Source organism: Coregonus lavaretus (assembly GCF_964263955.1).
Source record: "Coregonus lavaretus genome assembly, chromosome: 7".
Lineage (NCBI taxonomy): Eukaryota > Metazoa > Chordata > Actinopteri > Salmoniformes > Salmonidae > Coregonus > Coregonus lavaretus.
Genome location: NC_139994.1, coordinates 18,403,745 through 18,419,231, shown reverse-complemented (window position 1 = coordinate 18,419,231; position 15,487 = coordinate 18,403,745). Strand labels below are relative to the sequence as shown.

Here is a 15,487-nt window from a genome sequence, read left to right as displayed (position 1 = left end):
TCTCAGACAGGTTCCCGAAACAAAATCCACATTCTCTCAGTTCCGCTATTGGACAAAGCTGCGGCTGTACCATTTTGGGGGGCTGGTTGTTACTTGCTCATCATTATGGCTCTTATTGGCCATGACTTGATATAATCAAAATAATACATATTATTTTCAACTGAATATGTTTTATGTAATGCAAAAAAGGATAAGGATATCACATTTGTTAACGTTTAGAAAACCTGTACGCATTGTGCGCCCCTTCTTTAAAAAATATTGGTACGGTCTTTTCAATTGCGCTGCGAGCATACGTTGAGCCTCAAGAAGAACATGAAACCTGCTCTATATAACATGACGTGGACCAATGTCGGTGGTAATTGATCGGTCTGTTCTGTTTTAAGAAAAGGAAACACCACACTACGGCATAATTTCATTTTTGCCCCGCGGAGAGGAGGATGGTGGCCGGGTAGTTACAACTTCGGACTCGCTGCTGTTCCTTGGCACGCGCACTGATCCAGTTGGTGAGGGTAAGTGCTACTAGTAGTCTACTGGAGATGGAGAACGATAGGCTACATTGTTGTTATATTGTTGCTCATCATAACCACCTGTATGGGATGTGAGCGGAATAGTTGTAGGCTACAATGTCACATGTTTTTTGGAAATCTAAATCCAATATAGGCTATGGAATAGTGCGTCAACAGCAAGCTATATGCGTTTTACCTAGAAATTGTAGCTCTGAAATAGCCTAGGTCTGATATTGTCAAAATGTATTAGTTTCTAAACTGCAGTTGTCAAATATATGCGCAATAATATGACCGTTGTACACCTATAAGCCGAGCCAGCTGTGGTATCTAACTTGGGCTTTCTATGCCAAGCATTTATAATGGAATGACTGAGAATGGGTAGGTAGGGTTAGGCCTATCGTTTTTTAAACCTTTATTTAATGCTTCTTTATTACTTGACGACAGTGGTCTACAGATCTGCCTTCTTTAGGGCTGATGAAGCAAAGTTTTCAGCTCTGTTCCAATGTGTAATTGCCCCAACAACCTCGGGACGCGGGCGGCCTCGGGGTACTACGGTACTGTGCCTAACTGACCATCATAATGCTGTATAATAACGGCAATTGTTGATATTCTCCAAAAGAATTATACATATTTAGAGCAAGTTGGTAGTTTTCATAAATGCTTGCTCCCTCAGGCCCTCTAAACTGGTTTTCATCTGCTTCTCCACTGTCCTCTGTCGGGATTTTAGAGCAAGAATGCATAAAATAAAACATTTTGTGACATCTGTCTCCATGGGGGCCATGAGCAGTGATTTGTGCACTGGGGCCCCATAATTATTACAGTCTAGCCTGCCTCAGACCTGTCTTGTTTGTTTATTGCGTCAACCTTGGAGACACAAATGTCAAGATAGAAAACGCAGGAAAAGTTAGCCTGGGGCGCCATGATGGCTTATTTGAGCAGCTCAGCTGAGTCTGACAAAGCAAGCTGGATCAAATCCGTAATCTTATGACGCCTGTATACAAGCCTGCTTTGTGTGAAGCCATTGGCTTGGAATGAGATCAGACAGCAATTTGTTGAACTCTTCCTCTGCTGTGTGTGTCACAGCAGGCTGCTGAGGAGAAAATGGCTCATAATAATGGGTGGAATGCAGTAAATGGAATGTTTAATGCCATTCCATTAATTCCCTTCCAGCCTTTACTAAGAGGCCATCCTCCCCAATTTAAGGTACCACCAGCCATGTGCGTGTGTGTGTTCTCTGAGTCTGTTTACAGATGTGGGGGTATCTGGAGTGCTTTCATCATCTGTTCTTTCTTCTATCCATCACAAAAGAGATCTTAGGACTAGAAGGGACAATGACCCAGGAGACCAACATCACAGTGTCTGTGTAGTCTGCTGTCAATTTGGTTGGTGGGTATGTCTGACAATGACAGAGCGCCCATCTCCCCCATGGTGACACTGCTTTTCAGACACAACTTCTCTCCTATAGTACAGGAAGTGAAATAACTAACATTGACACTGGTCACCTGGAATAATATACATAGAATGAAAGATATGGATAGTTGGCTACACACTTTGTGAAATGACAGACTGACTCTGGCTGGTTGTTTATGGCTGATTGACTGATACTTCATTAGTGACCTCTGACCAGTTACAGCACTACTCACTCACTCCTCTCAGGACTCACTCCAGGCTCATGTTACATTTCAGAGGCAAGATAAAGCTTGAGATATGTTTTCTACTCTGTGGATCCCAGGGAATGGGACAGAGGCTGTTATTGTAATCAGCTTAACCACTTAAACTCATCTATCCTCTCTTTCTCTCTCCCTCTTCTTCCTCCTCCTCCGTATCATCAGCCTTCTGCCCATCTGGCCCTCTTAAGACGTTTGGAGGTCTTCTTCCATTAAAGGCCCAATGCAGCCAATTTTTATATCAAGTCATTTCTGGGTAACAATTAAGTACCTTACTGTAATAGATTTCCATTTAAAATTGGCAAAAATAGCTTTTGGGCAAAAAACTTTCTCAAGCAATAATAATTTCGCTAGGACGGTCTGGGAGTGGGGAGGGGAAAACTAAAATAGGTCTATTGACCAGTTTACCGGATGGTGATGTCACCATAGAAAGCTGAAACTCCCACCAATGCTAACCTCCTGATTAGAATGTCCTGTGTAGATTGTATTTTCAACCAGCAACTATCAGGAAATAACATTGATACAGTGTTACTTTCATCAGCTGTTGTACAATATGACTCAAAACAAAGGGAAAACAGAATTTTGACAGAGAGTGGTGAGTGTCCCTTATAAAAGAGACTGGCTATGGGTTACCACCATCCCCTCTCACTCTGCCTAGGCCCTGGGTGGGTGGTCTTGTAGAGAGGGACACAGAGAGGGATAGAGAGAACCTTAGCTACCACTACCATTCTAACTGATCTCATTGCGGTGGTGGTTTTATAAAAACAAGCTGATGTTTCCATCACTATGTAATGTGATGGAGGCCACACACTCACCCCCCACCACAAAATGAGCTGCTGTGTAATGTGATGGAGGCCAGCCAGGAAGATGCTTTATTGCGTTTTACTCAGGTGTGTGTGTGTGTGTGTGTCGAAAGAGAGGGAGAAAGCTGTAGCTCTCAGTACCATTCCATCAACATGATCCCTACTGCCGCATACTCCTCCTATTGTCTGACATGAGGTGGTTATGAAGACCAATAGTTGCTGTATGGAAGATGATACTGTATGTAGGCCTATGTGAAGGGATGGAGAGGATAGACTGGTTTTGGGGTGTCCTTGTAACAAGATGACATGTTGTTTGTCAGATGTCACTATGTAGTTGACCACAGTGCAGTTCACATTGATGTGAGGCTTCAGCCTTGTCAGTTTGGTTGCTAGACCACTGTCAGGGATGTGTGTGTGAGCAGCTAAATAAATGCTAGTATTTTATTACTCTGTATTGTATTGACCAGGCCAGTGACCTAAGAATGGCAGCCCAGTCAGTGATTGGCTGAAGCTGAAGGTCGTTGACCTTTGCAGTGACCTATGGCAGGGTGGCGTTTCAGAAGGGATGTTTTCATTTCCCCGCTGGTAAATGTGTCAGTCAAGGTTCTCCCAGGGGACCTGTGATTTCACTGAGAGTATCTCTCACTCTCACACAGAGTGAGAGATACTCTCAGTGAAGAGGAGAGGAGGATGAGTTGGCTGCTTTGCTCTCTGTGGTAGGCTGCCCTGACCTTCATCCGCTCCCCAGCACACGCACAAGTGTGTGTGTGTGTGTGTGTGCGTTTTCGTGCGTGTGTGTGGCACTCCCCAGCACCCAGCAGCTTCTGATGGGCACAGACAGCAGCTGTAACTCAATAGGCTGCCACTTGCAACACACACACACATTACTCCCTACGTGGAATGCCAAATGAAGGGCCTCCAGTCTGACCTGTCTCTCTGAGATTACTCAATGTCAACCCCCCTGCTGCAGCGGTCTCGTGTGTGCGTCTACAGTGTAGTTACACCATCAGGATGAGAGGCGAGGCCTTCCCTCTGAAAACAACATTTTTTTTATTCACTAAGTACTAAGCCATCATCCAAAAGACTTGTCCTTTTAGCATTCTGAATGTTCAGACAAGACCCATGCATCTCAAATGGCACCCTATTCCTAATGTAGTCCACTACTTTTGACTACGGCCCATATGGCTGATCAAAAGTAGTGGACTATATAGGCAGTAGTGTTCCATTTGGGACTTAATTATAATGATGGAGAATCGAGGGTTGATCTTATTAGATCAGTGTTAACCTGTACTCTACTCTAACTCTCCTAAACAGTTAGTCCGACAGACATTGTTTATGTTTACTAGGCAGCAATAATATATTCTAAAGAGCTAATTTCATAGATTGTTTAATGGAGGTTCTGTTAAGAGGGTCTCAGGCACAGTGATGGGTTCAATTGGATTTCAATTGATCCTATTAATTAGGATTTTATTAATAAGGGCTCGCATTGAGTGAAGATCCCTCTTGAATCTCTGACAAAAACAGAACAACAATATAGTCGACGTAGTCTGTGCTGTCTGTAATAGTCTGTAAGAGGGTGAGTGGGGTGATATTGGTGTGTGTGTCTACAGTGTAGTTATACCGTCAGGATGAGAGAAGAGGTGTGTTCTGCTCTTTTGTCTCTGTGCCACTGTCCCTCTGCCAGCCCAGCGTTGTTGTCAGACACTGCCTGCGGGCCATGTCTCTCTCTGTGCGTGTGTGTGTGGCCCTGGCCAGCGGGAGGGAGAAGCATGTTCAGGCCAGACAGAGAGGTGACCCACAGCACAGCGCTGTTTACATGTCTGTGTAGATGGGGGAATGTGGAGAGAGGGGACAGCCTTGTCTTGTACACACTCTGGCAAGAGGCTGTGGGCTAAAATATTGATGTGTGATGGTTGGTTGTTGCTACCGGCACAGGCTGCCCTCCTACTGTTGTCACACATGTTGGGGACTCCGACTCTCCAAGTCTCCTCTTCTCTCTGTCATCTCGTCTCCAAGTCTCAGATTCAGCTCACTGTCGCCATCGTCGTTGTTGACCACCTTTCTACTCCATAAAACTCTCAGGGTGGCATTTTCCTCTCGCAATCACACACGCTATGAGTAAATGTACCATAACGTTTTAAATAAACGGGAGATCTGATACTGCAGCTCGCAATTGCATTGCGTGTAATGTGAGTTGTGTTTGCGTGAGGAAAGTGTTGCACCCATACTGTAATCACTGCCTTGTCCTCTTGTCTCTGTCATCTCCACTAATCGTTAGGGCAATAGTTAAACTATCTCATTAGGCTTGAGCCATGTCAACCTTTGCCACATCGTTGATCAAATCGCTCAATGAAACACAGCTAAAGGATTTGAAAGAAAACAAATAGTATTTAAACCTATAGGCCCAATGTTATGGAGCAGGGTCAGACTGGCTCTAAAGCCCTCTTTAAATATGCTAATAGGTCTGAATGACCATGGATGCATTGTTGTGATTGACCCTCTGGAAAGGAGCACAATGGAGCTCTTGTTTGGTGATCAAGAGGGCACTCTTCTCCCACACACACACACAGGCCAGCAGACAGACACACACACGCGCTCTTTCTGCTTCAGTTGTCATGTTTTTGACCGTTTATTTTTATGGGTTAGAACACACTTTGAACCCCAGAGTTAATCATTGTTAGTCTTTCTTAGAGACGTCAGAAGTTATGGTTTCGAGATGAGAAGGGCCTCTTTTGAACCTGATCACCAGAGTTCACAAGGAAGTACATATAATTCTACATGGGATGATTGCCAGATAACAACCAATATATGACATCTGGTCTGTCCCAGGTGAAAAGACGTCTTTACCTGGTTGTTATCTGATGTATTTTCAACCAGAACTAGGTTACAACCTGACAATTACGTCATCATGACGTTTTATGACCAATTTTACCTTCTGGATATTGTGGGATAAAGAACAGGAGTAGCAGATTGATTCTCTCACTCCAAACGACTTGTTCTTATAGTGGACACGTCAGTGTAGCACCTTTCTGAGGGCACAAAATGTAATGTAAATGTTGTTAAACTTGTAGCTAGAGGTGGCTCATCTAGGTGGGTGGTAGCCTGAGGCACAACCAGGTAGCTAGAAGAACAGTCACATTCAGCCTTTAAGATTGGTGTGCCTCAGGCTGAAAGTCTCATCTGATGTGTCTTTGTCTGAGAACTTAGCTTATGAGAGAAGTGCGACGCGAGAGAGAGGTCTACTGGGACGTGAGTCTGGGAGGGTGTGATCGAGCTGTCTCACTGGATCGCTCTACCTCTCTTTCTCTCCTCCTGTCTCTTTCTCAATCTTCTCTTCTTCTCCTCCTCCTGTCTTTCTCTCTTCCTTTCCTCTCTTTCTCTCTGGGAATGCACTGAATATTTTGTTGTTGTTGTTGAAAGATGCAATATTGGGCTTCTCTCTCTCTCTCTCTCTCGCTCTCCTTCCCTTGCTCGCTGTACTCTACCCCCCCTCTCTGTTACTGCGTGTTTTCACCTTCCCATCCTACGGAGAGGCTGATTGCAACGCTGCTGTTACCATGGCAGCCAGTGGAACACATTAAGCTTTATAATAACACACAGAGAGGAGAAAGGGAAGAAAATAATCAAGAGGGTGAGGACAAAACTACAAATGGAGAAAGCAGTAATCCCTAGCATCATTTATTAAAGCGTAACTTCAGATGGCTGTGTTGGCTTTGTACACATCATTTCCCCTAGCAGCTAGTACAGTATACACACTGTTTCTTCCCAGAGTCCCCTATCAAGTCAGTCAGTTTTGACAACAAGGGCTGATTCCAGTAACGTAGGATAGCTACTGCGGTGTTTGTGACCTCATTCATCTATCCTGAGCTCCACTCTCATATTTAAGGATGGATGATGACACACACCCAGTCATTTAGGGACACTCAGACAGAGATTTGACCCGCGGGTGACTGTATTTGTTGTTTTTTATTGTTGTTTATTATTGGATCATAAATGTATGAAATCCAAAGCTCTGACATCGCTGTTCATTTTAGGTTCTATTTTGTGACTCAAAATGACTTATGACAGAGTGTCTTATGACCGAGTGTCTCAATCAGGGGCGCACCCACTGGGGAGCCAGGCCCAGCAAATCAGAACGAGTTTTTCCCCACAAAAGGGCTTTGTTACAGAAATAAATACTCCTCAGCACCTCCAAATCCCAAATGGAGGCAGTTTATGGTAGAGAAATTAACATTCAATTATCCGGCAAAAGCTCTGAAGGACATTCCTGCAGTCAGCATGCCAATTGCACACTACATAAAAACTTGAGACATCTGTGGCATTGTGTTGTGTGACACAACTGCACATTTTAAAGTGGCCTTTTATTGTCCCCAGCACAAGGTGCACCTGTGTAATGATGATCATGCTGTTTAATCAGCTTCTTGATATGCCACACCTGTCAGGTGGATGGATTATCTTGGCAAAGGAGAAACGCTCACTAACGGATGTAAACAAATTTGTGCTCAAAATTCGAGAGAAATTGGCTTTTTGTGCGTGTGGAAAATGTCTGGGATTTTTTTATTTCAGCTCATGAAACATGACCAACACTTTACATGTTGCATTTATATTTTTGTTCAGTGCAGATTTCATTAACACATAAATGGCAGGGACATTAAAACATGTAGAAAGGGAAGTACTAGTAACCATTTTGTCTGTGTGATGATTTTACAGAGCTGTTGGATAGCGATCATGTTTCAAAATAAATAATATATTATTTTGAACTCTATTAGAGGGAATGCAGTTAGTTGAAGTCCCCATGAGTAATTTGCACTATTCATTATCTCTTCCTTTTTAATTGTAGTGTATCCAGGTTTTTGATCTACATAAAGGAAGGGAAGAGAGCCCAACTAACTCCATGTCAGAAGCCTATTGAACTCTCTATGCGTAGCAGTGTTGTAAACAACCCTTGACCTCATCATTCAATCATCAGAGGGCTTTTATATTACCTGGCTTTAGTATTGTGTCTTCTACACAGTACACACCACAGATGTTGTCTGACGAAACAACCCTATTTATTAAATAGGTCATCATTTCTATACAGAATGATCCCTCCCAACCAAGACCTAGTGGGGTCATTATCCTAAGCCTCCACTGCAGATGTTGTGCATTATTCAGGTTTGGTTCAGAAGTGTTCCATGGCTAGAATATACATTAAATGTTATTTTAAAAATCTATATTCCCTATTTATACAGTAATGTAGATGTATAGATTGATACATAAGATATTCCTTTTCAACTTTCATTGATTGCTGTGGATTGCGGTCTAACACATCTGAAGCAGCCAGCCTTGGATAACACAATCATCTCTGGAGAGCAGTAGACCTGTTTCCTGTCTGTCAGCCAGCCAACCCTGGATAACACATACTGTACTTCTCTGGAGACCATCAGACTTGTTTGGAGTGCGTTTGCCTGTCTGTCTGTCTCTGTCTGCCTGTCTGTCAGCCTTCCCCAATGCATGATGGTCCTGCTTGGCCCTGATTAGTCCTGTTGTCTCCTGCCTGCTTGTAATGTGTCTTATGAGTTCAGCAGGCAGACAGAGACAGGCCTCTCCTGTAATGTATGTAGCCATGAAGGCAGCTGTAGAGCTGCCCATGCTAATTGCAGCTTGTCTTCTCTGCTTCTGGAGGCTCGAAGGGCCACACAAAGAGATGCTCTGACATGTGGAGGCCTGAGAGGGGAAGAGGAAAACACGGTCCTCCTGCCTCCCTGGACGCCTACACACACACTTAACGGGCTGGAGACAGCGGGCAGAGCTTAGCGCACACACACACATACAATACAGACACACATTCAAATCGACCCCCTATTGTCTCTGTAGGGGGTGCCAATTGAAAAGCCTGGGAATGTGATGTGATGTTATAGTACCCTACTGAAGGGGCTGGGGTGAGATGTCTAGTGTCCTATTGAATGTAAAGCAATTTCAGTTGGAGAAAAACTCAATATGAAATTCATATCGTTATTTTCACTATGAAATAGGCCAGGGTCAAAACAGAGAAATCGAGGCTAGAGGGAGAGATTCTACATGAGATAGTGGAGAGAGACAAGGACAGGATGAGTGGGAGTGATTTTACAAGTGGAGGAGCAGGGAGAGAGAGAAAGGGAGAGCGATAACAACTGTTGACAATGGGCCGTCTTGTGCACGCCCACATCTCCTTACCGACATCAGAACACTCAGAAATGCTGTGTCATTATGTTGACATGGAATGAGGACTTATCGATCCTCCCACCTTATGCCAGTGTTTACCTGACACCAGTCAACATGTGACCGGCGATATGGAGGAGGTGTGTTTGTGTTATTTTTGCATGAAAGGGTTGTGTGATACCAGGACACAGTGATTATGATGAAGTCATATTGAAACTAGGCCATGACAAACTAGTGATGGTGGATCAGAGGAAGAACCATGAGGCTCACACTAGTACTCCGGGCTAACAGATGGCCAACCTGTGGCCCCTGTCCTTTAGTGTGTGTGTGTGTGTGGCCCCTCCGTATGGTTGTCGAGACAGGGATTGTACTGAAGAAGACGGTGGTCTGAGACCTAGAGAGGGAGAGAGAGAATAGGAAATGGTATTTGCTTGCCAGAGGTGGTTTTTCACCCGTTGCCATAGAAACAGCAGCTCAATGTGTGTGAGTATATTTGTGTAGAAATGCATGTGCACATTGTCTGTGTGTTTTTTTTCCCCCTATCGCTTTGTGTGTGTGTGTGTGTCACGGTTGGGCTCAATTCAGAATTGAATTGAGAATGCCTCAAATTAAATTCTTGACTTTTAATTTCATTTTGAAGTAGTAAACAGGATACAGAATTGCAATTCAAATTTGAATTAAAGGAAATGTAATTGAATTCTGTGAAATGTAATTAAAATGCCTCTTTAATTCTATATTAGTTGTAGTCTATACAAATATAGTTTATTAGGTACACACATTTAGTACCGGGTCGGACCCCCCTTTGCCTCCAGAACAGCCTGAATTCTTCGGGGCATGGAAAGGTTGCTCAATTGGTATCAAGGGACCTAATGTGTTCCAGGAAAACATTACAACACCGCCACCAGCCTGTACCGTTGACACCAGTTTATGCCAAATCCTGACTCTGCCATCAGCATGACGCAGCATTCCTGAGAGGCCGTTCTGCATACCACTGTTGTACTGCGCCGTTATTTGCCTGTTAGCTTGCACGATTTTTGCCATTCTCCTTCGACCTCTCATCAAGGAGCTGTTTTCACCCACAGGACTGCCGCTGACTGGATGTTTTTTTGTTTGTCGCACCATTCTCGGTAACCCCTAGACACTGTCATGCATGAAAATCCCATGAGGCCAGACGTTTCTGAGATACTGGAATGGGCGCGCATGGCACTGACGATCATACCACGCTCAAAGTCGCTTAGGTCACTAGTTTTGCCCATTCTAATGTTCAATAGAACAGTAACAGAATGCCTGCTTTATATAGCAAGCCAAGGCCACGTGACTCACGCGCCTGTAGGAGCTAACCATTTTCATGAATGGGTGGTTTATCTAATAAACTGGCCACTTAGTGTACATCTTGTACATAAAACATCAAACATGTCATTATGTATATGCATATACAATATTGTTGAAACAGTAGTGTTTCAGGACAAACTCTTAAAATGAATGATCAAGGAAAACAAAACCTGTATGCGAAAATTCAAAGTTATTATATTTCATTTCCCAGAATGCATTAGTTTAATCCTCACGTTGACCCTGAGGCATCCAGAAAGAAGCCAAACAAATTAAATGGTTGGTGGAAATATAACTGGCTATTCTAAACACTAAGGTTAAGAGTATATGGACATTGTTTCCAGAGAAAAGTTATATATTTTTTGGGATCTGGAAGTGTGACCTGTCAGATTCAATGAAACTCTCATGTTCTTTGACTGAGTGTAATTTATTTGAATTGCACTGAATTAAATTATTCTTCCTGCCACTCAAATTCAAATTCTACGTCCTGTGGGGTGTGGCCAATTCGAATTTCAACTCATGAGTTGAATGGGAGTCAATTCTGAATTGAGCCCAACCTTGGTGTTTCGCTGTGTGCTCGTCCGCAAGAGTGTAAGACCGGGGATGTTATTCTGCCTGTCACTTGTGTAGCTTGGAGAATGCAAAACAGACTCCCCAACTACAGTGGTCACCATGAGAACAGACAGACAGACTAACACACAGGCAGCCAGTATGTACAAAGAGGAGAAAGCTCTTGTGTCCAGCCATGCCCCAGAAGAAAGTAGTAAACGGCTCAGTGCCATCTGAGCTGCATGATGTCTAATGAAAACAGCCCTCTGCTAGCTGAGGTGGAACATTACAAGATAAAAGGCATATGAGATGTCTTACCTGTTTTTGTTTTTTTTGGGGGGGGGGGGGGGGGGCGGGGGTAGAAATGCTTGTGGGGTGCAAAAAAACAAGTGAGAAATCTGAGGTCGTCACAATATTACAAGGACTCCCTCCAGTGGACAAAAACGGCAAAATAAAGTTTATCCTGAACAGTAGATATTTGTGGTGCGAATATATTCTTTCTTTACCCCCTTTCTCTCTTTCTTTCTTTCTCTCTCTCTCTCTCCCTTCCTTCTCCCCATTCCCCCCTCTCCCAGGCAGCAGTAGCAGGGTTCTGATCCTGAGGAGATGACGGAGGTGGTAGAGCCCAAGCTGGACTTTGCATCCTCGGGTCGCTCGGGGAGAAGGAACGCCCTACCTGACATCCTGGGGTCACCGGCTGGGGTAAACCCCACTGACCTGCCACTCAAATTGTCTGAGCTCAACCTCACAGGTGGGTTAGCTTAACCTGTTTTTGTATTCTGTGTCTCTCTCTGTCTCTGTGTCTAATTTAGATGTAGGCCTAAAACGAAATGATTTTCCCAGGGTTCCATGTTGTGTTCGCAAAATAGGCTTTCCTGGTAAAATAAAAGTGAAATTAGGTGAAATGCTAACTAACTGCAATCCTGTGTGTCTGTCTCTGTGTCTAGATGGTCCGGAAGAAGCCCAGTCTCCCACTGCGGAGGAGGCCCCACCACCTACAGAGAGCTCTGAGAGGAATGAGGGATCATAAGGCTGCCTGGTGGGGGGGCCTAACTAGCCCTGATGTTTACCTCCTGTGAAGCTGATGAGAACTGTAGAAGAGGGATGGATGGGTAGGACGATACAGAAGGACCCATGAAGGAGTGATGGGCCTGTTTTGAACAGCAGCTGAGCTGCAGAGAGAAGGATGGAAGGATGGACAGGGAACTGTCTATCACACAATCTGAAAAGACTCTTAAGAAAAGCGTTGGTGTGTGTGTGTGGGTGGACAGATCCTCTACTCCAACACACTGCCATGAGAAACAAAGGATGTATGCTGATTATATACTGTTGTACACTACACATATTTTTATGATTCAATCAAGACTCTAAAAAGAAATTCATCAATGGAGAAGTCGCAAATGGAAAAAATGTAAGATTTACCATTTCCTGCTGGCGTCTATATTACGTTTGGCCACTGATTTAACACAGCCAATCATGTGGGACGATGGGCGGATCCTAGTGGCCTATAGTGGTTCTGAGCTTTTTGATTGGTCTGGAAGAGATAAAGTAAAAATGTATTATAATGTACTGGATGTGTATGAAGAACGAGGCGAGAGTGAGTTAACTGTATAACAAGGGGCAGCTGGCTTCCTCTTTCGGGGTATCACACAGACGTTTGTAATCATGAATTCAGATCTGAGACTTTAATACGGATGGCAGTGTGGTATGTAGAGCATATGTGTGTTTTTAAACGTTGTTAGAATGGTTTTAATGACAACCAATGGGGCTGTAAAGCTAATGGATCGAGATGATTGATGTGATTGTGACCTTAAGTGTTGATATGTGTTTATTTGCAAAGGTTAGCTAGACACTAAAGCTAACATTATGAGTATCCAATCCCTATCTTTTAAACATTCCTGAAATGAACCTAAAATGGTTTCTCACTGCCAACCATGTACTGTTAAAGCACTCCTCTGCTGTTGGCGCATTTCCATACAGGATTTACCTCTGTGTAGGCTCAGACTTTTATTTTTCCATCTACGCGGGCCGGCACCCGTGTCTCACTGGGCCATGGCTCCGGGAGACCAGGTCTCACTTGAGGCCAAAGCCAGGCCGCTGGTACTTTTCAGCTGGCAATTACATAACAAACTGTGAACATTAACACCTTCTCACAAAGCAACTGTTTTGAATATGCAGAGGCTGTTGATTCTGCTCTTCACTGTCAGCCCTAGCTATGGAAACATAATTTCCCTAGTATAACATAAGGGTGTAACTAGTGTAACGGTTGAAAAGCAGCATGTGAAAACTGCTGTTGTGTTCCTCTATTCAGCGCAAGGCTGTCTTTAAGTTAAAAGGCTTTATATTTTTCCAGACTTCTCTGAAAATGTTGTGTTCTATGGGTGTACTCCGATTTCAGAGCACTCTTGTCTGAGGGTGCCAGAGCGCAGAATAACTGATGAATTTACGAATGCTCATCACCCGTTGAATATGGGCGGTGTCAGTAAACGCAGGCAAAAAAGCGTGATTAAATTGTTGCCAGCAGCACAGTTAGTCACCAACGCTCTGGATGACATGAAAACAGCCTAACCAGCTCTGCTAGAGCGAGTAAAATGGTCAGAGTGAGGTGTTCTCTCATTTTTGTCTGGAAGTAGCTAGCAAGGTAGTCAACGTTAACCAGCTAGCTTGGGTGCTTGACTGCCGTTGTGAGGTCAGAATGCTCAGATCAACCCTACTCCTCGGCCAGAGCGTCCAGTGTGCGCTCTGAACGTTCCGAGAGCGAAACGCTCTGAATTTACGAATGGACAATCTGACAACGCTCTGAATTTACGAATGGACAATCTGACAACGCTCTGAATTTACGAGCGCACTCTGGCGCTCCAGATTGAATTTACGAACACAACCTATATCTCTGAAGTACTGTTAAACAGTATTTGGGCTATTGACACATACATGTAAGCACCTCTTTTTGTTTTTGTTTAGTAGAAGACATGTCTACCAGGTCTTAGCTGAGAAACTGTACAGTACAGAGAAATGTCACAATTACAACAACACTACTAAATGCATATGTTATCGATGTACAAGCTCGAAGAGGAATACCACCCACACCCACAACAAGGCCTTTGAGATGGAACACTTGTGCACATGCAGTGTGGTCAGCATATGCCTGTGGTCTGGGCATGGGAGCAAACACCAAGCAACACCACCACCAAAGTGTTGCACCATGTCTGGAGTTGGCATCATGGCAGCATGCCTTCTGCCTCCTGCTGCTCCACTCAGCCACGGACTGACTGGGACCAGAACTCAGCCCTGGCATTCACACAGGCCCATTTATTTTTCCTGGAATCCAGCACACAGGCCTGTTTTTTTTTCTTCTTCTTGAAGCCCCTAGTATTATCCAAGTAATGGTAATTCCGCACAAAAACAGCAACAGTTTAGACAGGCCCATCTGGCATTTGCCCAAACTGCCCTATGGCCAGTCCGTGCCTGCACCTAGCAGACTGTCTGAGAGGACTTGGATCTCTTCTATCTCACTCATCAACACATTCATAGAGCTGTGAAAAGGGAGCTATGCATGATCACGACAGACTAATGATATGAACACTCAGGACCAGATGCACGGTGAACAGAAGGACAGCCATATACAGTACTTAGTCATTAATGCCAATATATATTGTTTAACATTACAGGATGCTAGTTATTCCACTGTTGTATATATTGTGCTATTACATGTGGAAGAGTTTATTCACTATATATACATGTATTCATATAGTGAATATACATTCACTATACAATACAAGAGAATGAACATTCTGTATTATCAATCGTCTTTTTATGAAATGTTTGGGATGTGTGTATCTATGTATGGTTTTGTCTCAAGTGCAAGCAGCTGATGCTCTTATTTGTGATGTACTGATTACTGGAATCATTCATGTAATAACTCAAGGTAAATTATCGTTCTATGGGGAGGAAAAATCGGAGGTGTGTTTCGTAGTGTCCTCTGTTCTCAGTGGTGGTATGTGCAGTATATTTTATTTAGCATAATTCCACATGTCGATTCTTTCAGGTGGGTAGGCAACATGCTATAATAAATCCACAAAGCTTTACATAGATTATTGGTGTTGGATGTTTTTCTTTACATAGATTATTGGTGTTGGGTGTTTTTCTTCTAAGCTAGGGGTGGTTCTACAACTTCCGTCTTCGAATACCTCAGTCCTGCTGCAAACCCAGGAGTAACATTCTGTTTTGCATATTGTAAAGTACACTACATGACCAAAAGAATGTGGACACCTGCTTGTCGAACATCTCATTCCAGAATCATGGGCATTAATTAAGAGTTGGTCCCCCATTTGCTGCTATAACAGCCTCCACTCTTCTGGGAAGACTTTCCATTAGATGTTGGAACATTGCTGCGGGGACTTGCTTCCATTCAGCCGCAAGAGCATTAGTGAGGTCAGGCACTGATGTTGGGCGA

General features: G+C 43.8%; 1 protein-coding gene across 1 annotated transcript; it reads left to right on the top strand.

Moving 5' to 3' along the window:
• The first annotated feature begins 296 nt into the window (after window positions 1-296).
• On the top strand, window positions 297-15,125 carry LOC311132165 (cAMP-dependent protein kinase inhibitor alpha-like). Its single transcript, XM_084165385.1, has 3 exons — window positions 297-509; window positions 11,610-11,785; window positions 11,982-15,125. The coding sequence occupies exons 2-3, from the start codon at window positions 11,641-11,643 to the stop codon at window positions 12,062-12,064; spliced, it is 228 nt and encodes a 75-aa protein (XP_084021511.1). The 5' UTR covers window positions 297-509; window positions 11,610-11,640; the 3' UTR covers window positions 12,065-15,125.
• Window positions 15,126-15,487: the final 362 nt, after the last annotated feature.

Bases quoted from the DNA above. Each gene is read 5' to 3' on its own strand.
- LOC311132165 (XM_084165385.1), top strand. From the start codon at position 11,641: ATGACGGAGGTGGTAGAGCCCAAGCTGGACTTTGCATCCTCGGGTCGC. The intron at 11,786-11,981 runs GTGGGTTAGCTT...CTCTGTGTCTAG, and splicing joins GTCTGAGCTCAACCTCACAG to ATGGTCCGGAAGAAGCCCAG.